The sequence below is a fragment of the Trachypithecus francoisi genome, unplaced genomic scaffold (assembly GCF_009764315.1).
Source record: "Trachypithecus francoisi isolate TF-2019V2 unplaced genomic scaffold, Tfra_2.0 Lachesis_group5, whole genome shotgun sequence".
NCBI classification, from domain to species: Eukaryota; Metazoa; Chordata; class Mammalia; order Primates; family Cercopithecidae; genus Trachypithecus; species Trachypithecus francoisi.
This window is the reverse complement of record NW_022681470.1, coordinates 82,981,161-83,008,088: the sequence shown is the minus strand read 5'-3', so window position 1 is coordinate 83,008,088 and position 26,928 is coordinate 82,981,161. Positions and strand designations below refer to the sequence as shown.

At 36.7% G+C, this 26,928-nt stretch overlaps 1 protein-coding gene across 8 annotated transcripts in view; it reads left to right on the top strand.

Annotated features, from left to right (window-relative positions):
- Window positions 1-23,658, top strand: part of ENAH (ENAH actin regulator) — a 159,285-nt gene extending 135,627 nt beyond the window's left edge. For 2 of the 8 annotated variants that reach the window (XM_033195233.1, XM_033195232.1), the window contains 10 exons: window positions 1,066-1,176; window positions 3,207-3,511; window positions 5,093-5,238; window positions 5,395-5,452; window positions 6,229-6,277; window positions 10,063-10,129; window positions 13,054-13,116; window positions 17,042-17,120; window positions 19,560-19,617; window positions 20,141-23,658. In XM_033195233.1, the coding sequence (XP_033051124.1) occupies window positions 1,066-1,176; window positions 3,207-3,511; window positions 5,093-5,238; window positions 5,395-5,452; window positions 6,229-6,277; window positions 10,063-10,129; window positions 13,054-13,116; window positions 17,042-17,120; window positions 19,560-19,617; window positions 20,141-20,178 (974 nt within the window). In that variant the 3' untranslated portion in view covers window positions 20,179-23,658. Of the gene's footprint in view, window positions 1-381; window positions 1,177-3,206; window positions 3,512-5,092; window positions 5,239-5,394; window positions 5,453-6,228; window positions 6,278-10,062; window positions 10,130-13,053; window positions 13,117-17,041; window positions 17,121-19,559; window positions 19,618-20,140 lie in introns of all 8 variants that reach the window. The other 6 variants (XM_033195236.1, XM_033195234.1, XM_033195231.1 and 3 more) reach the window with 4 other exon arrangements.
- The last annotated feature ends 3,270 nt before the right edge of the window (window positions 23,659-26,928 follow it).

Sequence of the window (26,928 nt, the reverse complement as noted above, 5' to 3'; positions counted from 1 at the left end):
GTTTTTAAAAAAAACACTAAATTTATTCTTCTGTTTATGGTCCTATTCTTGTGATTTTAATGTCCTTTTTCTTGTCTAAATAAAAGTTAAGACTAATACTGGCTTTTTCTTATAAAAGAAATTAGTCAATAAATTTGTTAATCCACTTATTAGATAAAAAGGAAACTTATTTCATCCCCTTCTGAATCTCAAAATGTATTTACAAGTTAAAATATTCTTGGGTGAAAATAGTTATTTGCATTTGTGCCTAATTCTCTGATACTAACTGTAGTCTACATTTATACATTGTGTCTGAATGCTGGTTTTGTGGCTTCACTAGCTCCCTTTTTCTCTCTCCTTTTTTATCCTGTCTTTTGCTGCTGCTTTCCACCTTCTGTCCAGCTCCATCTTCAGACAGCTCCCTGTATAACGCTCCACTTCCTGAGTATTCCAGTTGCCAGCCTCCTTCAGCACCTCCTCCATCATACGCTAAAGTCATCTCAGCTCCAGTGTCAGATGCCACTCCTGATTATGCTGTAGTGACTGCTTTGCCACCTACTTCCACACCCCCTACACCACCACTGCGACACTCAGCGACACGTTTTGCAACATCTTTAGGTTCAGCCTTCCACCCTGTTCTTCCCCATTACGCTACAGTTCCTCGTCCTCTGAACAAAAACTCTCGACCTTCTTCTCCTGTGAACACACCCTCTTCTCAGCCTCCAGCTACGAAGCCCTGTGCCTGGTCTACTTCCAATTTTTCGCCCCTCCCTCCATCTCCTCCAATAATGATTAGCAGCCCCCCAGGCAAAGCTACTGGTCCAAGGCCTGTCCTCCCTGTTTGTGTTTCTTCTCCTGTGCCCCAAATGCCTCCATCACCGACAGCACCCAATGGGCTGGTTGAATCTGTAACATATCCAGTGTCTCCACCGCCTACCTCAGGGCCAGCAGCTCCTCCGCCGCCGCCTCCACTGCCTTCCCTCGCATCACTCTCACACTGTGGATCTCAAGCTTCTCCTCCTCCAAGCACCCCTATTGCCTCAACTCCCTCATCCAAGCCTAGTGTTCTCCCTTCTCCCTCTGCAGCTGCCCCTGCCTCTGTTGAGACTCCTCTAAACTCTGTGCTGGGAGACTCTTCTGCTTCTGAGCCAGGCTTGCAGGCAGCCTCTCAGCCGGCCGAGACTCCAGCCCAACAGGGTAAGGCTTTCTTTATTGCTACTAACAGCTAATCACTTGAAAATGTTATATAGCAGCAACTTTAATTGCCTGAATGGATGGGTAGGATGGTTTTGATCCTTGAACATTTATATGCCAATGCCATGTTTTTTTTTTTAATTAAAAAAATTAAAGTAGAAAAATGTTTTTCCTGTTGGATTAATTGCATTTGGATGAACTTCCATATTGAACTAGGTTTTGATATCTTTTATAGTACCACAGTTAAAGATGTTTTCTAGTATTTAAGAGCCCTCATAATACATTTCTTTATTTTTTTCTTTTTTCTTTTCTTTTTCTTTCTTTTTTTTGAGACACAGTCTTGTGTTGTCCAGGCTGGAGTACAGTGGCATGATCTCAGCTCACTGCAACCTCTGCCTCCCGGGTTGCAGCAATTCTTCTGCCTCAGCCAACTGAGTAGCTGGGGTTACAGGCACATGCCACCACGCCCAGCTGATTTTTGTATTTTTAATAGAGACGGGGTTTTGTCATGTTGGCCAGGCTAGTCTTGAACTCCTGACCTCATGTGATATGCCCCCTTTGGCCTCCCAAAGTTGCTGGGATTACGGGTGTGAGCCACCACACCCAGCCAATACATTCTTTCACTGGGAAAACTTTGCTTGACACATTGATCTACCACACAATAAATACATGATCTAAATTTTTTTCCTTTATTTTCTGGGACACTTAGAGAGGTATATTTAGTGCCCAACTGTAGTCATTAGGTACATCATCCCAGAGTTTCCTTTGGAGCAGTTCTGATCTTGGGCCCTGTTTCCTTCTTGCCTTTCCTATATTAGATGCTCCATGTTGGGCTTTCAGGATAGGTGTCACCCTAACCCTTGCAGCATTATGACTTTGCAGGAGGAGTAGAGAGGATGGCAGGCTTGGCATATGCCCTAAAGAGTTCCAAGGTCCAAAATTACAATAAGTAGTGGCTTGAAGGGGTAATTGTTGACTTACCAAAGTTGTTTACAAGGTTAGTCAGAATTCTAAGATGTTCAGTTTGGTTTCACCGTGACAGTTATACTGTACAAAATGGGCACAGCCAGCCTGACAGAGTGACCTACTGTACCCTCAGAACTCTTAACCACCCCTACAGAAGGGACAGACTATTTCTAGATGCTTCTTTCAACAATTTATGTTTTCTGCTTGTGTAACGGCTCAAGCTGAAAAAGTTAGCAACTACCACCCAGTGTGCAAAATAGCATTTTATTCGTTCTGAAAACACCCCTCTTAAACCTTAACTAAAGAAGCATCTACTATTTCAGAATTCTGTTATTAAATAACTTTTTGTTCACTCCTTTTGTGATTTTATAACATTTGAATATTTCTTTTCTTGGCCCCCATTTTGTGGGATAAAACAACTGTGCTTCAAATTCTATGGTGTTTAATTATTTCCGAGCGTTATTTTGAGGTTTTACTTTGTACTAGTAAATTCCTTTACTTCAGTGAGTCTCAACCTTGGCTATCCATTGAATTTAAATGTTAAGAATTTTTAAAATACTGAAGCCTGGGACTTACTCCTCCTTCATGTTTTTAATCCAGCCACTTTGACTGTAAACAACTAAATATATGTGTTCACTGTTACTGAATTTACTGTCTCAACACTTAAGGTTAATGTGGATTATTTTGGGCCTTATTTCAAGTAGTACTAACTGCCATTATATATACTAGTTTGTGTTTTCAGGGATGCTTACCTCTCTTCCAAATTTTATAAGTATTTATTTTGCTTATTTACCAAATCCCCATGAACAAAAAATCGTAATTAGATGATCTGTTGCATAGTTCTGTTACTAAAGCTCTAACATAAAGTAAGTAGTTATATATACTTTGACCTTACATTTCAGTATCTTTCAAAACTGACTGGAATTTTACAACTATGATAAATTGAACTCATTAAGTAAATACATGAGTCAGTTTAATTTAGCATGGCATTCTGCGTACCTTCCCACATAAAATAATATCACTCAGCTCTATTGTTGATGGTCTTACTTAACATTTCTCTCTCTCAGGCATTGTCTTGGGACCACTTGCACCTCCACCTCCTCCACCACTCCCACCAGGGCCTGCACAGGCTTCAGTAGCACTCCCTCCTCCCCCAGGGCCCCCTCCACCTCCTCCACTCCCATCCACTGGGCCTCCACCGCCCCCTCCTCCCCCTCCTCTCCCTAATCAAGTACCCCCTCCTCCTCCACCACCTCCTGCCCCACCCCTCCCTGCATCTGGATTCTTTTTGGCATCTGTGTCAGAAGACAATCGCCCTTTAACTGGACTTGCAGCTGCAATTGCTGGAGCAAAACTTAGGAAAGTGTCACGGGTAAGTAGCTTTCTGAAATTTGTTTTTTAATATGTCTTATTCTTCCTAAATATCTAAAATGTTGAATTTATTGTATTCTAATTTTATGAACTGTTATGAACCTCATTAACACATTGAAATAATTTAACTGGGCGCGATGGCTTAGACCTGTATAATCCCTGCACTTTGAGAGGCTGAGGTGGGCAGATCACCTGAGGTCAGGAGTTAGAGACCAGGCTGGCCAACATGGTGAAACCCTATCTCACTAAAAATACAAAACTTAGCCAGATGTGTGACACATGCCTATAATCCCAGCTGTTCGGGAGGCTGAGGCAGGAGAATCACTGGAACCCGGGAGGTAGAGGTTGCAGTGAACTGAGATCGTGCCACTGCACTCCAGCCTGGGTGACAGAGTGAGACTTCATTTCAAAAAATAAAGTAAATAAAAAATTAAGAATTGATATAATTAAAATTTTTATAGTAAAGTTGTAAAAATAGTATAAATAATTTCTATAAATTCATCACCTAGATTCACCCATTAACATTTTACCAGTATTTGCTTTTTTATTCCTTCTTCGGGTATGTTTCCTTCTTTACACATGCACTTTTTTTTTTTTTTCTTTTGAGACAGAGTTTCACTCATGTTATCCAGTCTGGAGTGCAGTGGTGCATGCGATCTCAGCTCACTGCAATCTCCACCTCCCAGATTCAAGTGATTTTGCCTCAGCCTCCTGAGTAGCTGGGATTACAGGCGCCAACCACCATGCCCAGCTAATTTTTGTATTTTTAGTAGAGATAGGGTTTCATGATGTTGACCAGGCTGGTCTTGAAATCCTGACCTCAGGTGATCCACCTGCCTCAGCCTCCCAAAATGCTGGGATTACAGTTGTGAGCCATCGCACCTGGCCTACACATGCACTTTTGTTTGAATGATTTGAGAGTAACTCAGAGACACAAGCTTCTATTTTCCTAAGTACCTCAGTGTGAATTTTATAAGAACAAGGACATTTACCTGCATAACCAGTAATATAATTATCAAAATCAGGAAAGTTAACATTGATAGAATACTGTAATCTACAAATGTATTAATATTCAAATTTTGTCTGTAGTCCAATGACATCTTTAGTGACAATTTTTTTCATAGTGCAAGATCATTTACTGCATTTAGTTCTAATGTCTCTTTGATCTACTTTATGATAATTCCTCAATCTTTCACAATACTAGCATTTTTGAAGACTGTAGGCAGTTATTTTGCCTGTTATCCTTCAGTTTGGCTTATCTGATTTTTCCTCAAGATTAGATTCAAGTTATGCAGGGGTTGTTTTAGCAGGAATATTATCAAAGCAAAGTTATGCCCTTTTCAGGGCAACACAGGAAGAGACACATGATATGTTTCATTGCATTCTTGTTGATAGTAGTTTTGATAAACTCTTGTTGGTATATAAAATCAGTGCTAAGAATCTATTGGTTCTTAAAGCTTAAAAATAATATTTAGATTTTTAAAATTAATGCTGATGTTTCCTTCTGTTTTAGCTGTAATATATTAATAAAAATATGGTTGTCTAACATAGGAGTTGATTATGTCTGTGTATTCTCATTAAGATGGAGGATGCCTCTTTCCCAAGTGGAGGGAATGCTATTGGTGTGAACTCGGCCTCATCTAAAGCAGATACAGGCCGTGGAAATGGACCCCTTCCTTTAGGGGGTAGTGGTTTAATGGAAGAAATGAGTGCCCTGCTGGCCAGGAGGTAAGGAATTTCATTATAATGGACATGCCCAGAATTGAGAGGATTTTAATTTTATTCCGAATACAACTAACTAGATGCACTTCTTTCCTCATAGAGAAGTGGTTTTTATACTGAATCAGATAATATTTTTAAAAATTGGATTTGCCTTCTTTGTAGGAGAAGAATTGCTGAAAAGGGGTCAACAGTAGAAACAGAACAGAAAGAGGACAAAGGTGTAAGTTAATGAAGATAATCTATCTTAAAATATGGTATTCAAGCACAGCCATTCAGGAAATAGTGTCAGCATTTATTTAATTTGAACTTAATTAGTTTGAACTTATATTTGCTAATTTTTAACTATTTATGCATGTGAAGTGGCTTGTTTTGACTGTTATTTATAAATTTTTAATGGCAGTAAAATGAGTATTTGGAGTTGTGGGAAAAGCATTGAAGTTCAAACCTGTGGAGTTTAATTCTGTTCCTTAAATGAGTGAATGACATTTCATCTCTTAGAATCTCAGTTCCCTTGCATTAATTTAAAAGGAAGGAATTAGCCTAAATTCATATGTTTTCCCCTAGGAGCTCGATGGTTATTGGCTGTGCCCCTTAAGAGTGTATCCTTCATGCCCTCCTCCCTGATTCAGCTGGGCACAGTCTGCTTTGTCTGTGCTATATATTGGTGTGCAACAAATAATATGTTTCCCTTGCTCCATTTGGCTGCCTTTGATACCATTCCTCAAATCTGTCTCTTGTGTCTGGCTTTGTAGCATTGGCTAGTGAAAGTTCTCAGGGAGAACACATGAGGAAAGGAACTGTGGGGAGAGTTGAAGGGGAGGTGATTGAAAACAGGAGAAGAAGGAAGTCTAAGCTGAAATGAAAGGGAGAGAAGACCGATAAAAGAGAAAGTGGGGAGTGGCAGAAAGAATATTAGAAGTGCACGTGTAAAACACTAAATGTATATAGCAGCAGGGGAGTGGTAGATGTGATATTAATATGTATCTGTATATTTAGGAAGATTCAGAGCCTGTAACTTCTAAGGCGTCTTCAACAAGTACACCTGGTAAGTTCAAGATAAATATTTTAACCTTTATAAACTTTCTCTGAAAGTATTAATACTCCCCAGTTAAAAATTCCCCGTTTCCCCGTGTTTGGACCAAGTGACTAGACACCAAAATGCCAGAGTTCTTTGTTCACACCTGAAAGCATTAATTAACTGTTTTCCTCCTGGAAGCTGCTGTTACTTTCTTGAGGTTACTTACTAAAATAAGGAAAATATTAATGTACTATTAGATGACGAGAAGTATTTTTCATAATTGTTTTCCTAAAGGTAAAAATAAAGTGAGCATGCTAGTTAGTACTGCAGTTTCCCTCAGAACATTCTCAAATTGAGAAGGGTATCCTAGCCATTCATTTGGGTGATATTGATAATTAAGGGAATAAAGTTTCTGATTTGTAAACTTAAAAAGTCTCCTTAAAATTTTGGGGAAGTGTTCTTGAATTCAGTGAAATTTCTGACATTGAGAATTTTTGATCATCCAGTAAATCACCTAGAATATTAACACAGTATATTTCACTAGAGGTACTTGATGAGTGCTGTATCCAAGATGAGAATACGAACTCATTACATATTCACATGTTATTTCTTCATATTTGATTAAAGACTAAGGGCTGGAATATCCAACTCCTTATTTATTCTGAAATGAAACAACATAAATAAACTTGATGAGTTAATATCTAGAGTGGTCCATAGGAAACCAGTATAGAGAAATGCTTATATTCCTACAGTTTTGATTTAAAGACAACCAATTGCATCTACAGTTACCTTTTTAATTTTCATTGTTTTATTTTTTCGAGATGGAGTCTCACTCTGTTGCCCAGGCTGGAGTGCAGTGATGCGATCTTGGCTCACTGCATCCTCCACCTCCTAGGCTCAAGTGATCCTCCCCCCTTAGCCCCCCAACCCCCCAAGTGGCTGAGGCCACAGGCACATGGCACCACTCCTGGCTAATTGTTTGCATTTTTGGTAGAGATAGGGTTTCACCATGTTGCCCAGGCTGGTCTCAAACTCCTGAACTCAAGTGATCCAGCTGGTTCAGTCTCCCAAAGTGCTAGGATTACAGGCGTGAGCCACAATGTGCCACCTAGAATTCCCTTTTTTTTTTTTTAAGTACTTCTGTTTTTGTTTTTTGTGATTGTAATCCATCTTTTCACACACCCTCCACCCCATTCCTCATTCTCATTATTAAATAGTGACTCTTCAGTAGACTGATTGCTGTACCATAATTAACATCCATGGCTTTGTTTTCCCTCTGAATAGGGTTCAATTTATGTTACTTTAATTAAAAATTCACTGCTTTGTGACCCACTTATTTTAGCTTTATCCTTCTTTCTGTAAGCCAAAATTAATTATATATGCTGTCATTAGTACCGCATAGATGTTGTAAATCTGAACCATAGTTCGGGGTCACAGAACCTTTAGAATATGATGAGAGCTATAGATCCTTTTTCCAGGGAGGAAAATTGTATTTTTATTCAGATTTGTTCATAATTTCAGAATGTTCATGAATTTCTTGAAGGTTATCCGTGGACTCCAAGTTAAAAATTCCTTATAATGTATAACCCCTTATATAAAATATGAAAAAACTAATGCGCAGAATTTGTGTGTGTGTCATATATATAAGCAAAAAGGGCAGGGCCTCTTTTGTCACTTGTTTCATTCCGTTTTTAAATTGACATTGTGTCAGGCACCTGAAGTGAAAAGTCCTAAGCACGAAAAAACTCTTGGTCCAGCTGGGAAGATGAGACACACAGGTGTAAAGTTAACCTTTTACAACCACATGTTGAATACTAAGTAATGTGTGTCAAAGAGGGAGGAGATGACACATACGAGTCACCTGAGTCATCTTTGTAGAGAAAAGTGACATCTTAGTATGCCTTGAAGAGTATTTAGTTTGGCTGAAAGTGAGGGAAGGTGTGATATTTCAGAATGTAAGTATCGCTTGAGCAAAGGTATGGAGTTGGAGATGAGCAAGAAGAGATTAGGAAATAGGAAATAGACTAGAACGGGGAATTCTTTTTGAAGAGTGTTGTGGGGGAAAGTTTGGAAATATGAGTTAGAAACAAAAATGTTGAGAGCCTTTTATAAAATTATCAAGAGTTTAGACTTTATCCTGCCAGTACTGAGTTCAGTGGACATTTAATCCACTGAAACCGTTTGAGGCACATTAAAATAGCACTTGCGGTTTTCCCATTAAAACTAGGGAGGATTGAGATAGGCAGACCAATTAGGAAGCTCTATACGCATGCCAGTAAAGATCCTCTGAAGGGAACCCAGCCCTTGCTCCTCCTGAAACACAGCCGAGCTCCTTAGAGAGAAGAGGCCCTTGCTTCTCAGCTTCCGCAGAGCCAGCTGAACAGCTCTTTCTCACAACCAGATGACCTTTAAGACTAAAAGATGGTTCTGGTTTGGCTGACTGGGAAAGGACCTCAGCCAGCTATTAAAAGGTAGCACTTGCTACATCTTATCCACTTTAGAATTACTCCCTCATCCTTCCACCTGCCACCTCTTTAGTGACAGTGTCTGATGACCGTTCCCCTCCCTGTCCAGGTGTCCCTCAGTTTCATTCAGGACTTCCCTCTTTTCACCTGCTTGGACTGGTGTCAGCTGGATATGTTTCTGATTCTGCCCGTCCCAAACCCCATCCAATTTGATCTTCCTGGTCATGTGTGGAACTTGCCACCACTGTGGCGGTCATTGAGAGACTGTGTTAGCTGTTAGAATACAAAAGAAGGAATATAAAAAAGAAGGAATTTGGTTGATGAGGAGTAAAGCAAGATCAATAATGACTTTTAAGGTTTCACACGTAATGCCTGCATGCATCAGAAATCCAGAACCAAAAGCAGGGCTTCATGGAAGAGTGTGAGTTTATTTTTGCGTAAGTGTACTTTGAAGGGACCATAAGCTACCTGAGAATGTGCAGAAGCCAGTTGAGGAGCTGAATTGGAACTCAGAGCAGTTTTAGTTAAAACTACACAATGAGATCACAACTCATGAATAGACTTCATTGTCATGTGGCCCAAATTCTTTCCTCCATGACAAGATTCTACTTCTGATTTTACCCAGTCATGTAGTGAGGCCAGTGACAGCATCAGTGAGTCAGCCCAGATTAGAAAAACAATTCAAGCACAATAGACAGCCAGCTAGTGAGTCACTGACTACATAGTGTCTTTTGTAATAAGAGCTTAGAGCGAACTTGTTTATGTTTGACTGGAATTATTGGCAAAGTCCCAATAATTCATTGTTTAAGAATCAAGGAAGTACAGTAGAATTTCAGGATTCTGAAATTCAGTTTGAGTTGCTCCTATTTTTTTTCCCAAGAGGGACTATTTGGATTTAGATTAAATGTTGAAATACATGAACATATTATAAGTTATACTTATTGTTTTTATCATTGGTGGTAAAAGTAATTTAAAACAGTGTCAGTAATACTCCATTTTAATTAATTGAACTATCCTAATTTTAAAATTATCCTACTTTATTCTTACTATCCTTTTTTTATTAGAGAAACTCCTTACCATCCAGTTTATAGAATTATAATATTTTAGACTTAACAATGTAAATTTTTCCTTGGAAACTTCCCGTACTGGTTTATAATTTCTTCTCATTTTGAGGTCTGGCATTGTGCAAATTAGAATCCTTACAGATTTCAACTAAAGTTTAGATTTTAAATTTTTATTTATATTACTGCTATGTAAACAGGTATAATGAGATTTAGTATTTTGTTTTTTGTTTTATAATAACTCTGGAAGCGTATATTTAATAACTTTTGTTCTTTGTTTTTAAAGAACCAACAAGAAAACCTTGGGAAAGAACAAATACAATGAATGGCAGCAAGTCACCTGTTATCTCCAGGTATCAACTTTTTTCTCTTAAGTTTTATATTTTATTTGTATAAAAAAAGAAATCAGTGCAATCTTAGTATAGAAAAAAAATTGAATGGTAAGAAATCATACAAGGAGTCCATAAAACTCTCATGATCCTCCTAGTATTGGACACCCACCAAGCCTCATTATATATTACTCATCTACATTACTAGTGATTGATAAATTATACCCTACATTTATTAACCAGATGATCTGAGATTTTAAGATAGCTTTGTCTTTCCCAGTTTGTATTTTGAAAAATTCAAAACTACAGAAAAATTAAAAGGATAGTACAGTGAATATGTGTATACCCATTTCCTAGGTTTAACAGTTGTCAACATTTTGCCCCACTTGTCTTAACTATCTACATATCCACACTTTTTTCCCCCTCTGATTAGTTTCAAAGCAGTTCACAAATAAGAAGTGTTTCACCCTAAATACTTTAGTGTTTTTTGGAAGAACCAGGACATCTGCTTTGTAACCAGAATACCATTATTACTCTCAAGAAATTTAACACTGAACAATAATATTATCTAATATAGTATATAGTCACATTTCCCCAGTAGTCCCAATGACATAGTGTGTATGTGTATGTGTGTGTGTGTGTGTGTATATATATATATAAACATAACTTTTGGAGCCTTTTTTAAACCTGAAAATCAGCTGGAGAGAAAAGAGCAAAATGAAACCTACATCTTTGAATTTGTAAAGTAGAAACATGTATTTCCCTATCTCATTTGAAACGTGTACATGTAATCAAGTTAGAAAAGATAGTATCCAGAAACAAGGCTAGCTAATACTTGTTTATACAAGTACGTGTGGGCATGTTTAGGCAAATTTGTTCTTCCTTTAGCTAGGCATACTTTATTTTCATGACGAAATTTATATCACAGCTCCTGAACACAGGTGAAACGTTTTCTTGGTTTATGAGACTTGTATAAAGTTTAAAGGACTTGTATTTTTCCAGAAAAGAAAAAAAGTACGTATTTAGAAACCAAAAGGTATTTTGTCTTTTCTTTCTGAGCTATTTGCCTTATTTTTGTCTTGTAAAAAGCAACTTGACTCTAATTATAGAAACCTAATAAAGAGAAGTACAAGGATAGACTTTATATTATCACAGACGTGTTCTGTGTTAGTCTGAGTCTGAATTTGGATTTGGCTTTCTATGTGGAGCTTTCTGCTAGTAGGAAAGAAGATTTGGTAATGACACAGTTGTTTAAGCTCCACAAAGAAACTAGACCTTTTGGAATGTATAAAAGCTTTTAGTTTCTAAGTGATTGAAAGATGATCATATTTTGCTTTAGAAGAAAGAGGGGAATTGCTTTTGGTGTACATGTGTTTTCAGTAGAGTAGAAAAATTGCACATTTATGTTTCTCAGACTCCTAACTGAGATGGCCTTCTAACGTATCTCTACCGGTTGGATTTTCTTCAGTACCACATTATGAAGTGCTAATTTATCAAGCCCATAACAAGGGGCTGACCAGGCGTGGTGGCTCATGCCTGTAATCCCAGCACTTTGGGAGGCTGAGGTGGGTGGATCACCTGAGGTCACGAATTCGAGACCAGCTTGGCTAACATGATCAAACCCCGTCTCTACTAAAAATACAAAAATTAACTGGGCATGGCGGCACACACCTGCAATCCCAGCTACTTGGGAGGCTGAGACACGAGAATCACTTGAACCTGGGAGACGGAGGTTGCAGTGAGCTGATATCGCGCTATTGCACTCCAGTCTGCAGACCTGTCATGTGTCATTTGTTCTTTCTCTTCATCCTGCTTCGTTGATCTGCATTCCATAGTGAACTAAAGCTAAGCCTATGTTGATGGCAGAAGTCATGCCTTAGAATGGACATGGATGAGGTTCTCCAAATGGAATACATTCTTTGATGTATTTGGTCCATTTAGTAAAGGAAAAGTTGTTCTTTGAAAGATTTTTTTATTTTTCCTAATTCCAGAGTAGGGAAAAAAAAGATTTCTTTTTTTTTTCCAGACTTGGAAATTTAGTAAGTGCTCTAAAGGTCACCATTTTGAAAATAATTTTATATAAATGAGTTGAATCTTGATTCTTAATATCTAATAGTGCACCATAATCATGTTACAATTCTGTTAGGTGGTTTTCCTCCCATTTCCCAAAATAGAAATTCTGAAACCCTGATTATTTCCTGACCACTCATATATCTTTTGATAGATTTGATCCAACTACTGGTACGTAGGTTTTTAAATTTCACAAAAGCTGTTTTAAACCATAAAGGATTTTAAAAATACGTTTAAAAGAGTAAGAACTGTATTGCTTTTCTTCCTAAGTTATTTCCCTGTTCCTTTGGAAAGCAGGTGTATTAGCTGCTTTAAGTATGTCTCATCCTTGCATTGTAGTGAAGGTGCCCATTTATCTTTGGAATAGCTTTGTCAAAATTATGTTAGTGTAAGATGGATTAATATCCCATAATATACATGAGATATTGCATATTGCTGTGTTTGTTAAGAGTAAAAGCAAGAATGTTTGGTTAAAAATGCTTCAAATTATGACTGGATTATAACATTTGGAAGGTTGGTGCATTCATCTGTGATTATTAAGACCTTACAGATCTTGTATTCAAGATGGGAAAACTAGTCCTTTACATGCCTCCTGAGAAGAGTTAATTTTTTATACTTTCATATACTTACTGTGCCTAACAACCTATAAAAAGTAGCCATTGTGTAGTGATTTTTAAAATTTTCTGTAACTGGTATCTTCACATAACTAAAAGTAGTCTTAAAATATCTTTTTTATTGGGGAAAAATTGGTTATTTTAAGGTTAATAGACTCAATTATTGTTTGGTTTGCTATTAACAACCTATAAAACAGTAACATAATGAGAATTATTTTTTAAAGTTCTATTGTGTATCCCTTTCAATGGTTTTCCCCTTCATAGACGGGATTCTCCAAGGAAAAATCAGATTGTTTTTGACAACAGGTCCTATGATTCATTACACAGGTATCATCCTGCTGTGACGTTGTGATTTGAGACTTCTAAATAACATGTTCAGGATAGGGCTGAGCTTTTTCTACCTGGATTGGTAATCACCACAAGGGAGATTTTTTTTTTCTTTATTTTGAATACCTTTTAAAAATTCTGCCATCACTTCACAGTTGGATTAGGATAAATACAAATGGTAAACATACTCGAAATACTAGACTGGGAATCTAAGGCCACATATATTATCTAGGCCATTTGTAGCCTAAGCATTTTCTTTTAAAGGCTGTTTGCCTTATGACTGTAAGACAAGGTTTCAAAAAAGTAGATAGAAGATCCTTTTCCATCTGTTACTGGAACACGGGCTAATATTAAAGCCACGGTTGTGGATTCTTTGAGGAAAATCTCTGTTTCCTAGATACTTTGTAGTAAGTTATCTTGGACAATTTAACATCTAACACCCTGAGTAGATTGTTTTCTAGGTGAGCCCTATTATACCATTTTTTAATTAGGAACACTTAAGATATGAACTAGTTTTTTCTTAATTAAAAAAATTGACAGCTAAAAAAAATTCTCAAATGCTTTTCAGTTACTTACACAATTAATGTGGCAGAATAGGGACTTAAATATAGTAGTACAGTCATTTTATAGGCAGATGTTTAAAGGCAACACTCTCATCATAAAATAATAAAAACTGGCCCAGCACGGTGGTTCACACCTACAGTTTTGGCACCTTGGGAGGCCAAGGCTGGATGATCATTTGGGGCCAGGAGTTCAAGACCAGCCTGGGAAACATAGCGAGACCCCATCTTTACAAAAAATAAAAAAAACTAGCTGGGCCTGGTGGCTTGTGCCTATAGCCCCAGCTACTCAGGAGGCTAAGACAGGAAGATATCTTGTGCATAGGAGTTAAGAGGCTGCAGTGAGGCATGATCACACCACTGCACCCTACACCCTAGCCTGGGTGACAAAATGAGACCCTCTCTAAAAAAAAAAGTAAAATAAAAACCTGAGAAATCCTCATTTTGTGATCAATTATGATGAAAACCCATAGGTTAGAAATAACTGAAATATATTTATGTTATTTTACACATCTTTTTTTTTTTTTTAAATTTACATCAGGTCCACTGGGAATATGAATTAAATGCTGTTCATAGTGGATGTGTATCACAGTGAGTTGGGAGTTCAGTAAGCAGACTCTGGCCAAATTCTTACTAGCTAAAATTATTTTTATGCTATTAATGATTGAACTACTTAACAAGTTAATTTTGTCAGCCAGTTAAATCTTCACAAAATGTTTATATTCCACTAGTGAAATAGTTTTTTCTGCTTTTTTTTTTTTTTTTTTTTTTGAGGTGGTTTGTTTTGGCCAAAATATTTCTTTAGAAAATTTGCTAGTACATAGAAAAATAGCATTTAACAATGAAATTTTTAAGGCTGGGTACCATGGCTCATGCCTATAATCCCAGCTCTTTGGGAGGCCTAGGCAGGAGGATCACTTGAGTCCAGGAGCTTGAGACTAGCCTAGGCAATGTGGTTAAACCCTGTCTCTATAAAACATACAAAAATTAGCTGGGCATGGTTGCATGTGCCTGTGGGAGGCTGAGGTGGGAAGAAGGCTTGAGCCCAGGAGGTCAAGGCTGCAGTGAGCTGAGATCATGCCACTGCACTGCAGCCTGCGTGACAGAATGAGACCCTGTGTTCAAAAATATATATATATATTTTAATGTAGTAAATCTGCTCAGTTATCTTGCCGCTTTCACACATAGTACCCCCTGGGATGTTACTGATAAACTTTTTTGGTAAAGTTAAGAAAAAAAGTGGTGATTACATCTTTCCTTCAGTATGAAAAGTTCCCCCCTTTAGTTAATTATCATGGTGGTGGTGGTGATGGATTGCATGTTAGCATGAATTAAATTTTTAAAAATTTGCATGTTTCCACAATTGTTTTTATTACATGACAATAATTTTTTGCATTGCCTAGTAAATATGGATATATTCGTAACATACTTGCCCAATTAAATAGCAGACTGTAGTTGTTCATGTGAATTTCAGAGGTATTCATTATATAACTTGAGAAAATAACTAGCTAAATGGACCACTTAAATGAGAAATGTAAAAGAAAAGCAGAGTATGCATTATAGTTTAATTCTAGAGAACAGGAATAGGTAGCATGAGTGAGTACATGAAATGATGGTGTCCTAAACTGTAAGACTATTTGCCAGACGTGACTCTGCATAGGGCACCATGACTTGCATTTTATGGATCTCAGTAAATCTTAAGTGACCTTGGAATTTAGTAGTCTTCCCTAGCAAAGTAAGAAGGTGTAGCCTCACAAGAGGAAAGGAAATATTTCATATAAATCTTATTCCCTACAGTGCCTAGCTCAGTGCTTATTGAATGAAATTTTCTGAAAGTTATTATTTCCCCCCATTCATATAAGCAGATACCTAATAAGGTAACATTGGACAACTTGCTTCCTAACAGTCTTTTAAGCAGTAATACATTTTGATAGTAAAGCAGATTAACAGGCCGGGCGTGGTGGCTCACACCTACACCCAGCAATTTGGGAGGCTGAAGTAGACAAATTATGAAGTCAGGAGTTCGAGACCAGCCTGGCCAACATGGTGAAACCTTGTCTCTACTCAAAATACAAAAAAAAATTAGCCAGTCCTTGTGGCGCACCTGTAATCCCAGCTACTCTGGAGGCTGAGGCAGGAGAATGGCTTGAACCCAGGAGGCAGAGGCTGCAGTGAGCCAAGGTCGCGCCACTGCACTCCAGTCTGGGCGACAGAGCAAGACTGCATCTCATAAACAGCAGCAACAACAACAACAAAAAGATTAACTCAGTGTTTAATCTTCAGGAACCATGCCTATGGGTTTAAAGTATTTTATGTCTTATAAGAATTATAAAATTATAACTTGGAAAAATTTATTATGCCTTTTGGGTCTTGCTTCAGATTGCTAACGTTGGTACTCTGCAAAATTGGGAATATATGATTTGCCTGATGGTTTTAAGTTGCATTTATTCGTGGCTCGTACTAGACTAAACCAGAACCCAGAGGCGTGCCCAATTAAAACTCTAGGTTTTCCACTGAGGATTCTTTTATTGCCACAATTGGAGAGGGCACCATGACTGGTTTATTTGGTGCTGAAACTTGTTTAAAATATACCTAATCATTGACTTACTAAGAATTATAATAGAAACTAAACTTTTGAAAGTGCAATAATAATTGACAATCTGCTTCTGTTTGGCATTTCCTTTTTATTTAATAAATGTGTGGAAGTAGTTAGCCTGAAACACAACATTCAAATGACGTCTCCATAAAATTTTCACAAGGAAATAGTCACATCTAATCTAATAAACATTTTTAAAACATTTTTTATTTTGATGCTTGAAATGGAATAATATGTATAAAGCAAATCATGCTCACTAAAAATGTTTTCTTCCTACAATCCAAGGCATCAACTTTGTAAGCTGATTTATGTTAGTGTAAAACATTCAAGTCTTTATGTTTCTCCTTTCACTGGTTTGCCCCCAGATATTTAAGTAGATGATGTAAAAGTTCAAAAGAAAGACAAAACAAGATTGTGTTATTTGAGCCTCAGATGTTCCAGCTGGCCTCTTCTTCACTGTCTTGGTCAACATGCCACATTATCTGGTTACCTCACGCCCAAAGAATACCGTCTTCTACTCTTTTCTGAAGAAGTCTTACCATCTTGTCACCTTTTTCTAGTTTCTTTATAAATAAGAAATACTGAGAAAAGTGAAAAAATTTTGTTTTATGTCCTAATCAGCTCTACAATTCTGATACTTTTTAACAAAATGGCTATTTTAAAGAAATGTATTTAAATCTGGTGTTGGGTTGGCAAATTTGCAATTATTTATGAACTTATTAAGTGTTAAGAATGTTGTTTACCTGTCCTGGAAATTTCATTTATGCAGACCAAAATCCACACCCTTATCACAGCCCAGTGCCAATGGAGTCCAGACGGAAGGACTTGACTATGACAGACTGAAGCAGGTGGGCGCTCAGTGACAGCTTTATTTGTACTTATTTCTTTTTAAAAAATATCTCATATGCATATCTTTGACATGGATCCTGAATATACTTAGAAAGACCGTAGAGCTATTGTTATACAAATTAAACAGTGGCATTAGTAGTACTGTATTTTTTCAAATGTACACTTCCAGTTCATTGAGTTTGCATGAAGTTCCAGAGGTAGTGGAGGATGGGGCTGTGATTCAGTGATAACAGCATAAGGTTTAAATGTAAGTGCATGGTGTGCAGTTGTAAAGAAAACAATGGGGCTTTTACTTTTCAGTTACTGTATTGTATTGGCAAAATCGAATGCAACAAATCTGATTTTGGCAAGAGTGCGAGGAAATAGGCACTCTTCTATACGTCAGCTTTCTAAATAGCAGTTTGGAAACACAAAATCAAAAGCCTGAAAAATTATCTTACCTTGAACTCAGTGATGTGAATTCCAGAAATGTATTCAAAGAAAATATTGTGGTGGAGTAGAGGCTCTGTAGGCTTCAAGGGATCAGAATTTAGTATGCTTAATAGTAAATTGTGAATACTTGCCTGTGTTAGGTAACAAAACAGATGTGTACAGTTATCTCAATTTTGTATAAAAAAAGATACTGTCCACATTTGGGTACATATGCATTATATTTAATACCTGTGTGCTCAGGAAGAAGTAGTAAATGATAGGATTGTGATTTAAAATACCTTATTCACAGAAGAGATGAAATACATTTTTTAGATAAACTGAATTTTCATACTGCAAAGCTATTTGAAAAGTTAAATTCAGTTATATGATCTTAAAGGGGAGCATGTGGTCATTGAAAATCAAGCCCTTGTTTTGCTCTGTATTGAATGTGGCTTTCTGGAAAAAGATTTTAAAATAGAGCACTTCCACATACTTCAAAACATGGTCAATTCTTGGTTATCTGAAGAATGGAGGATAACAGAGGAATAGATTTGATTTGGGGGATGAGATGTAAAGAGTAATTTGGATCAGGATATCTGTGAGTTTAATAACTTCTGTGTCTCAGTCTTTTCCATTGTTAAAATGAAGACTTTAATTGATAGTTTTATTTTAAACATGAGAAGCTTTTCAAAAGGTAAACTTTAACAGAGCAATTTAATTTTTCCTGGGGTATTCAGTGTTAAAGTCACACAATTCAAGACTAATCCTTCCAAAGGACAGCTGTTACTTTTCACCCATTGAAATTGTGTCACTTTGTCATAGGACCTCTAATCTTGAATCTGCAGGGGGGTTTTTTGTTTGTTTTTTGTTTTTGAGACAGAGTCTTACTCTACCGCCCAGGCTGGAGTGCAGTGGTGCGATCTTGGCTCACTGCAGCCTCTGCCTCCCGGGTTCAAGCGATTCTCCTGCCTCAGCCTCCCAAGTAGCTGGGATTACAGATGTGCACCTCCACACCCGGCTAACTTTTGTAGTTTTTGTAGAGACGGGGTTTCACCATGTTGGCCGGGCTGGTCTCAAATTTCCCAGCCTCAAGTGATCCGTCTGCCTCGGCCTCCCAAAGTGCTGGGTTTACAGGCGTGAGCCACCGCACCTGGCCAAATCTGCAGTTCTTGAAGGAGGGTCTTGAGCACCACAGTTAATAGAAGTATAATGTGGGCTATGTATATATTTTAAATTTTTTCTAGTAGCCGCATTTTAAAAATACAAAACAAAAGGACAACATTAATTTAAAAACTTAATAATGTATTTAAAGTATGTTTTTTTTTATAAATTACTAACGAGTTATTTTACATTATTTTCATCATATTAAATCTGAGAAATCTGGTGTGTGTTTTACACTTACAGCACATCTCATTTCAGATTAGCTTCATTTCAGCAGCTGCATATGGCTGGTGCCTGCCGTATGGGACAGCATGGGTCAACCAGGGCCTCATCCACCTTCCTGCCTACCCATTAGGGCAATCTCTGAGGTCCCTTCAGGGAAATCCTAGACTCCTTGAAATATGGTTTGGCAGCTATGGCGATTCCTAATAAATCTCCATACTTCAAACAAAAGAACAGATTTGCCAAGAGCCGATTGTCCAGTTTATTGTGATATCTTCATCCTCTAAAATTCCTTTGCATCACCTCTGAGATTGTTCCCAGAGGACTAGATTGAAAGCACAGCTGTTATCATTTCTAGAAACTATCTGAATCATACCTTTACTGGATGACAGAGTAATTATCTTAATTTTAGGAAGCATTCTATTTCACATATTGCTAGGCTAGAATAAGCCAGGATTGGGAAGGGAAGAATATTAAAACAAAATTTACCAAGGCTAGTCTTCCAAGAAATAGAATTGTGGCTCTGGAAACAAAAAAAAACTACACATCATACTTCATGACATTCTTTAAATTTTATATGAGTAAGAATCTTTTTAGTGGTATTTTTTTTTCTGTATTTCTGATATTTTTCTCTAATATTTTAGGACATTTTAGATGAAATGAGAAAGGAGTTAACAAAGCTAAAAGAAGAGCTCATTGATGGTAAGTATCTGGACAAATTTACTATTCCTATAAACAATGTTTAAGATTCACCATTTTTAAGAAAATGCAAATAAGGAAATGCCCAGTTGATTACTTGAGGGCAATGACTTCCATAGTCCTGCCCTTTTAGGATTAGGGTTTTGGGGAGGAGGTTTCTCCTTCATATAATGGAAATTATTTTTATAAATAGGGATTAAACAAAATCCCTCAATTCAGATGTTGTCTTTTCTTAGATGGAAATCCACATGAACAGATCTTTCTCTAGGTTACCCCTGCTCACCTATCCCAGTGCCCTCTTGTTTTTGAGCCCACATACTCAGTGTTTTCATTTTGTATACAAAAGGAGAAAATATATAGAAATTAGTATCATCTTTCTAATATTAAAGATGTGTGCAATGAAAGATGCAAAGTTAATCTTTTTATTACTGTTTGAGCACAATCCTTAAAGTTTCTTAAGAATGAACCACTCATTTATCTTACTTTACCATTATATTATTTTCAATACTTGTTCTTTTCCATCCAGCAATCAGGCAGGAACTGAGCAAGTCAAATACTGCATAGAGGAACAGACTAAGGAGAGATAGGACTTTAATCTGGAGGAAAAAAATCCTACAAACAACAACTGTTCACAACAGCAAACCCCTACATTTTATGAGCTGTAAGAAGAAAATGGAGACAAACAGAAGGAGGGAAAAACCAACCTACTCTGAAAGCCTTCAGACATTATGACTCTGGCGATAAGCTCTTTCCCTCTCCGTTTGCTGCTTTTTTCTGGCCTTTACAACAGAGTGGAAGAGAATCATATAAGAGTTCCTGTAACAGTTATGCAGAAAATACTAAAACCCATCAGGCAAAATCACCACGCATTGAAATATTTTCATGTCAAGATAAAATCGCACATTTTCCACAATACATTGCTAAAATAAAGAGGAGAAAGGCTTAGGAAGTTTTTTTGCAGAGAGTGCTGGTAAAGAATTGAGCAAGTTTGCTATTGTATTGTAATGTTTCTCTCAGGTTTGTTCTTCCTATCATGTTTGATATTCCATGAATAATTGAGATCAGGCCTATGTAAGTTAAGATCATAATATGTGGAACAAATGGAATTTTAAGTGCTTTCAAAGGGTAATATTTATAAGACAGTGTCCGAAAAATGATTTCTTCAGCTTGAGGAATTTTAGAATGATAGGAAGTCTCTCAAGTTAGCCTTCATGCAATTTTGTAGATTAAAACATAAAATTTGTCCAGAATTTAAAGATTTAGATGCCTTCCTAAATTGTTACAATGCTTTACCAAATCTATGACTTCTACATAACACAAACCAGTGGTCAAATGTAAACACTATATTGTAGATTTACTGTAGGTTTTCAACCTTTTTTAGATTTATGCATGTGGACATTTTTATAATGTAATTACAATCACCACAAAGTTAGCTTTTTTAATTGCAGACAGTAATGCATGTCACACTAATATGTAGTGGCCTTTTCAAGGCCTAGTCCCAGGGAAAACATTTTGTAGAGTATAGGGGAGTGGGAGGAAGGGGAGGAATAATTTTTTATTTGAAGTTGATTTCTGCACTTTTTCTCAGTTACCTGCATGAATAATAATGAGGAATATTTTGTGACTTTAATTGGTAAATATGTTACAAAACCAAGTACTTAATCTTTTACATCATGTCTTCAGCTATTTGTATTTTAACCAGTAATTTCAATGGTCTGAAACATGATTCAGAGCTTCACATAATATCTTACTGTGTAACTCAAAAGTTTGATCACTGAATTTGCCAGTTATTATTACCTAGGTACCCCTGCTGTTACACAGGTATTTAGACACATCTTCCTGAATGAAGCTGCTTTTGAATTTTGTTATGTTGAAATGCAAGAAATAACAATGATGGCAGCAATTAAGGTCACAGAAATCATTAGGTAAAGGAAAACCAACAAGGAGTTCTGCAGTTTTCTTTTAATAAGTAAAGTGAGACTTGAGGGTGGTGGGAAGAAGGAATTAGACTGTCTGCCTTCCACCCTGTGTGTGTGTGCCGTCGCGCACATGCTGTCTATATGGAAGCCACTTTTTTTTCCTTTGAAACTGGTAAGGTTAAAATAAGGGAGAAATCTTATATGTTGCAATGATAGCTTTTTGGAAAATTTAAGAAATCAAACTCTCCAGGCTCTCCATCTTGATTTATGCTTGAGTTGTTATGTGCCATATTTGCTTTGAACTCTGATTATCAGAAGTTTTACTAAAATTTTGAAATAATTCACTTTCATCTGCTTTCTAGATTTTGTACATCTCTGTCCATAAAGCAGAGCTTGTTGATAGTGTAGTTTTCTAAATGCTGCAGATTTGCAGCATTTGCCACTACAAAGGAGTTTGGATGAGGGATTTTTTTTCCTTTGTTAAAATAGTTCCTATTTCTGTAGAAATTTCACTTATAGATTAAACTGTGATGGATGAGCTATCATAATTCAAGTATACATTTCTTTTTTCTATCAGATATTCATTGTCATGCAGTAGTAGTAAAAACATCAAAGATGCAGCAAGCTTATGACGTATTTTCTAAAAGAAATAGGAGGCATTTTCATCTTTATTATTGTACTTTTGGTTATGCAAACACTTTGATAATATAAACAGTTATGTCCCCTATAAATCTGGTCAGAAACCTCTTTTGATTTTGTTGGATAAGTTAAATAGTTTAGAGTAGGTAGAGTACTGGGTACAAGTGGTCCAAACTAAGATAAGAGACTAAAATAAAATGCTAAATCTTAAAAGAAACTGGGTTTATGCACTAAACGTTTTGTGCCTTGGTCTAATATTAACATGATGTCTGTGTAAAATGACAAAAGAAAAAAAAAACCAGTGTTGAATCACGCTGTATTTTCCATCATCCCAGATTGCTAAATGTGTTCTTTCCAAGAAGTCTGAATGAATTATTATATACATTTGCTGTCACATACATGACAGTTGTGTCATTATTAGAGATTTCAGTAATTACAGTGGGAAACAGAAGCCTAAGTTCTTTACCTTATCAAAACTATGTTCTCTGGAACCACATTATTATGATGGTTTTTGTGCTCTTGTACATTGGATGTCTTAAGCTGAGTACAGTTTAGGGGATCCTTTCTCATGACAGGAAGGTACTGCTTTCCTCAACACTGTGATCTGACCTGTGACAAATCTGTACTATCCACTATGTAAATGGCTCACAAGTCAATTGCAAACAAACTGAATGTACAAATCTTAGTGCTGGTGCTGAAATCTCTTCAGAATAGTCATCATGATTTAAAAGTTTGTTTAAAAATTTGCAAGCATCAAGTGTCAATCAAAACTGAAAATGAAACACTAATGAATGTTGAATTCTCATGCTTTTTAGGTGTACTTCCTTTTTAGAATTTTCAGTTTTCTATTTTTACCGTAACTATTTCGTTTAAATTTGTTTCACTTCAATTTCCTACACGCTAACTTCGTTTGTGCGATTGAAATAAAATTGCAGTATATATGTGTTGCTTGTTTGTGACACTTAGATAATCTTCTGAAATAATTTGTTTTAAAGTAAGTTACATTGGATGTGAAAAACACCTTTTAAAGTCCAAGACTTTACTACTTAAAAGTTTACATGTCACGTCACTACTCTTTAAAGATTTCATAGAAGTCGTGAATACTAAGTAATGTATACAAAAGAAATACGTGATGATGTGTCTACTTTTTGTTTGAAATAACTGTTGGGTATTCCCTGTTCTTATTTTCTCTCTGCCCACCTTGACACAGTAACTTCCTCTTATAGTCAAGTTGATAGTAAGTGTTTAATTTTTATTCCATTTTGTTCTGCAACACATTCAGATACTTAAAACTCATTCATGCAGTTAGAATTTTCCTTTATATAGTTTGCATGGTAAAGGACATTGTGTGGTGTAAAGGGCATTATTGAGTAATGAACTTTATAGCAAAATGTGTATGGTGTTTATACATGATGCTGATTTCTTAAAACCTACATATAAGCAGTAGTACTTTTTCTCTATTATAAAGTATTAATTTTGAGTTCCATTTTATAATTCTGATGTCTTCTTTAGAAATACAAAATTACAATCTTTGTATTATTTTCTTTGACCAGACCCAAATTTTCCCCCTTTCAACCGCCTCCATTCTCTTCTCCACTTATCATGGACCACATGTTCCCAACATTCATTAACATTTGCAGCCATTACAGGGTTGACAGTTGTTAAATTTTCAGCTGATTATTTTTTTCTTTTTTGCTCTATCCTGTTTCATGTTCTTGCTTCTCTTCATATGTAAGTCAGAATTTTTGTCTACAAATTAAAAGTCACTTCTCGTTCAAAAATGAGCTAACATGCTAACCTTTTAAATTTGCCTAGCTACAACTTTTATGTCTCTTGTAAATTTATATATACTTTCAGTGCCATTATGAAGAATTGGCCCTTTAATTCTAAGTAGTGTTACCTTATGAAGCACAGTGGGCAAAGGTATGCTACAGGGTCTCTTTAATTCCTGTGTAGCCATTGTAACTTTTTAACACCATTACCCTTTAAATTCTATCGATTATAAGCAGCGTAAAAGTAACTGTATAAAGCAAACGTCGCAAAGGAACTCTGTAGGAGCTCTTAATTCCTCTCTGTAGCTATCATAAAATTCACTTTCCTGAAGACATTATCATTCACTTCCAAACTCCAAACATTTTTCTGGTAGCACCACTTTTGTTTTTAATAGAAAGGTGAGTTCATATGTGTACATCTCTCCAAAGCTCTAAGGAATGAGAAAAGCATCCTAGTATATTGAAATTACTGATGTTTAATACCTCTGTCTTTTCACTGAAAGCCATTTAATATTTATAAGTTAGATGCTTTTTAAAGTCAAAATTTGACATACAGGTATTTATAAGGAATCTCCATGACTCTGAAAGAATGAAATTGATGTAGATAGCTTTGGCTACGTAAAGACATGGTAGAGGACATTTACTTTTAAGAAGAGTTTTCTTCTGAGGGTATGTAGATTTAACTAAGCAGCTGAAGTCAGTAACCCCTCAAGAAAGGCTGTTTATAGGAGCCAAGAACTGCTGGAAGTCTGTGATGCAGGTTTTTCTGTTCCCAACATCAAAAGCTGTGGATTATTAGGTGTGTTCCCCTTTATGTTATCTCTAGGTAATTTTTGAGACATCAAAACTTTTTAAAATTCAATACTGGAAAGATGAAACCTTCAAATTAAAGCCTAAAAGTCATTAGAAAGTAAAATATTAATGCAGTAAACTTAGGATGGTTACAGATAATTCACCATCAACATAAATGAGTTCCAAGATAAATTCTTTGTGGAATGCTAATGGTCAAGTCACGTAAGAGGAAAATTAAATCTTCTGGTGAAGAGACATTTGAAAACTAAAGAATTAACTATGTAAATTTGTCTTTCTAAATAGTTCTCTTTATAAAGTAACAGAAGCATTGTAAAAGGGTAAATAAATGACCATCATAATGACTTAGGATGTTGTAAGAATGTCTGCCACATTTATTGGTTATTTCTGTTGAAATCTGAAGGAATCAATACATGTGAAGATTGAGAAAGGGGAAAAGGACTGTCTCCGTTATAGATATTCTGTAATGCACAGAACCTTCTAAACGGAAATGTTAGTATCATTTAAAGCATATAGTAGACCTTGAGTATTTGCTGACTAGTTTAACATACAGAAAAAATCAAGGATGAAGCACCAATTAGGTGTTTGAACCAAAGAATCACAGTCACTGAGCTGCACCCCAGTTCTGTAAAGCATGTTAAATACTCAAAAGAGCAGAGAGCAGGGCCCGTAAACGCTTCTAGTGCAGGACACAGGAATTCTAGGCAGAGGGAGAAAATTAAGGGCCCTGATTGGTGGCTGAGAGTAAAAAGAATACACCATTTGAATAGTGCTGTTCTTTTTCCTCACTTTATTTAAAGGCATATAATTCCTAGTAGTTAGGACATCTAAATAGCTCAGTAAGCTGGTCAGAGGTGAAAGGATAGCTTGAGGCCACAAGTTTTGAGATCAACCTGGGTAACGGAGACTCGTCTCTACAAAAAAATTTTTTTTTAATTTGGGCCAGGCGTGATGGTGCACACCTGTAATCCCAGCTACTCAGGAGACTGAGGCAGGAGGATCACCTGAGCCCAGGGAGGACAAGGCTGCAGTGAGCTGTGATCACGCCACTGTACTCCAGCCTGGGTGACAGAGCAAGAACCTGTCTCTCAAAAAAAAAAAAAAAAAAAAATTCTAAGAGAATATAGCTTTTCGTTTTAATAGAAATTATTAGAAAAGCTTACATATTTCATTAGAGCCCAGTTAGACTACATTTATTCTGTAAAAGATCTATATAAAAATGACAGCCTTATAGTTGATCATGTTGTAAATCTGATTTAACTGTTTCCCTTCAATTCCAATAAAGATTTCTTCAGCAGTAGATGACAATTCTAAGAGCATATTATAAAGAAATAACATAAAGGAGATGGATGATGTTATAGGTTGGTTGGGTTTTAGTAAATAGTTAATTTTTTTTTTTTTTTTTTTTTTTGAGACGGAGTCTCGCTCTGTCACCCAGGCTGGAGTGCAGTGGCCGGATCTCAGCTCACTGCAAGCTCCGCCTCCCGGGTTCACGCCATTCTTCTGCCTCAGCCTCCCGAGTAGCTGGGATTACAGGCACCGCCACCTCGCCCGGCTAGGTTTTTGTATTTTTAGTAGAGACGGGGTTTCACCGTGTTAGCCAGGATGGTCTCGATCTCCTGACCTCGTGATCCGCCCGTCTCGGCCTCCCAAAGTGCTGGGATTACAGGCTTGAGCCACCGCGCCCGGCCAATAGTTATTCTATGAAGGCTTAGAAAATAGGGAAAATTGAATAGTTGGTACTTTGAATTCAATAGGAAAAAGCACTCAGAAGAAAAGAAAGTTTACATTCACTGGTGTTTAGATTGAGAGAGATTTAATTTTCCCATCAAGTCCAAAAGTTTCCATCCAAGTCTACAGAAACAGAAAGAAAGGGTCTTGGCTTAGGCTTAAAATATGCATTGTTGTAACCATACACGTGAAATACATTATAGAAAGCTTTTAAAAATTTGGTCTTTAAGCGCCTAACATTCCATGCTTTAGTCACATCTGTGAAACCTCTTTTTCTTTTTTTTAAGATTAAAGGCATTTTAAAAATAAATGTTTTACAGCCAGGCATGGTGGCTCACGCCTGTAATCCCAGCACTTTGGGAGGCTAAGGTGGGCAGATCACCTGAGGTCAGGAGTTCGAGACCAGCCTGGCCAACATGGTGAAACCCCCATCTCTACTAAAA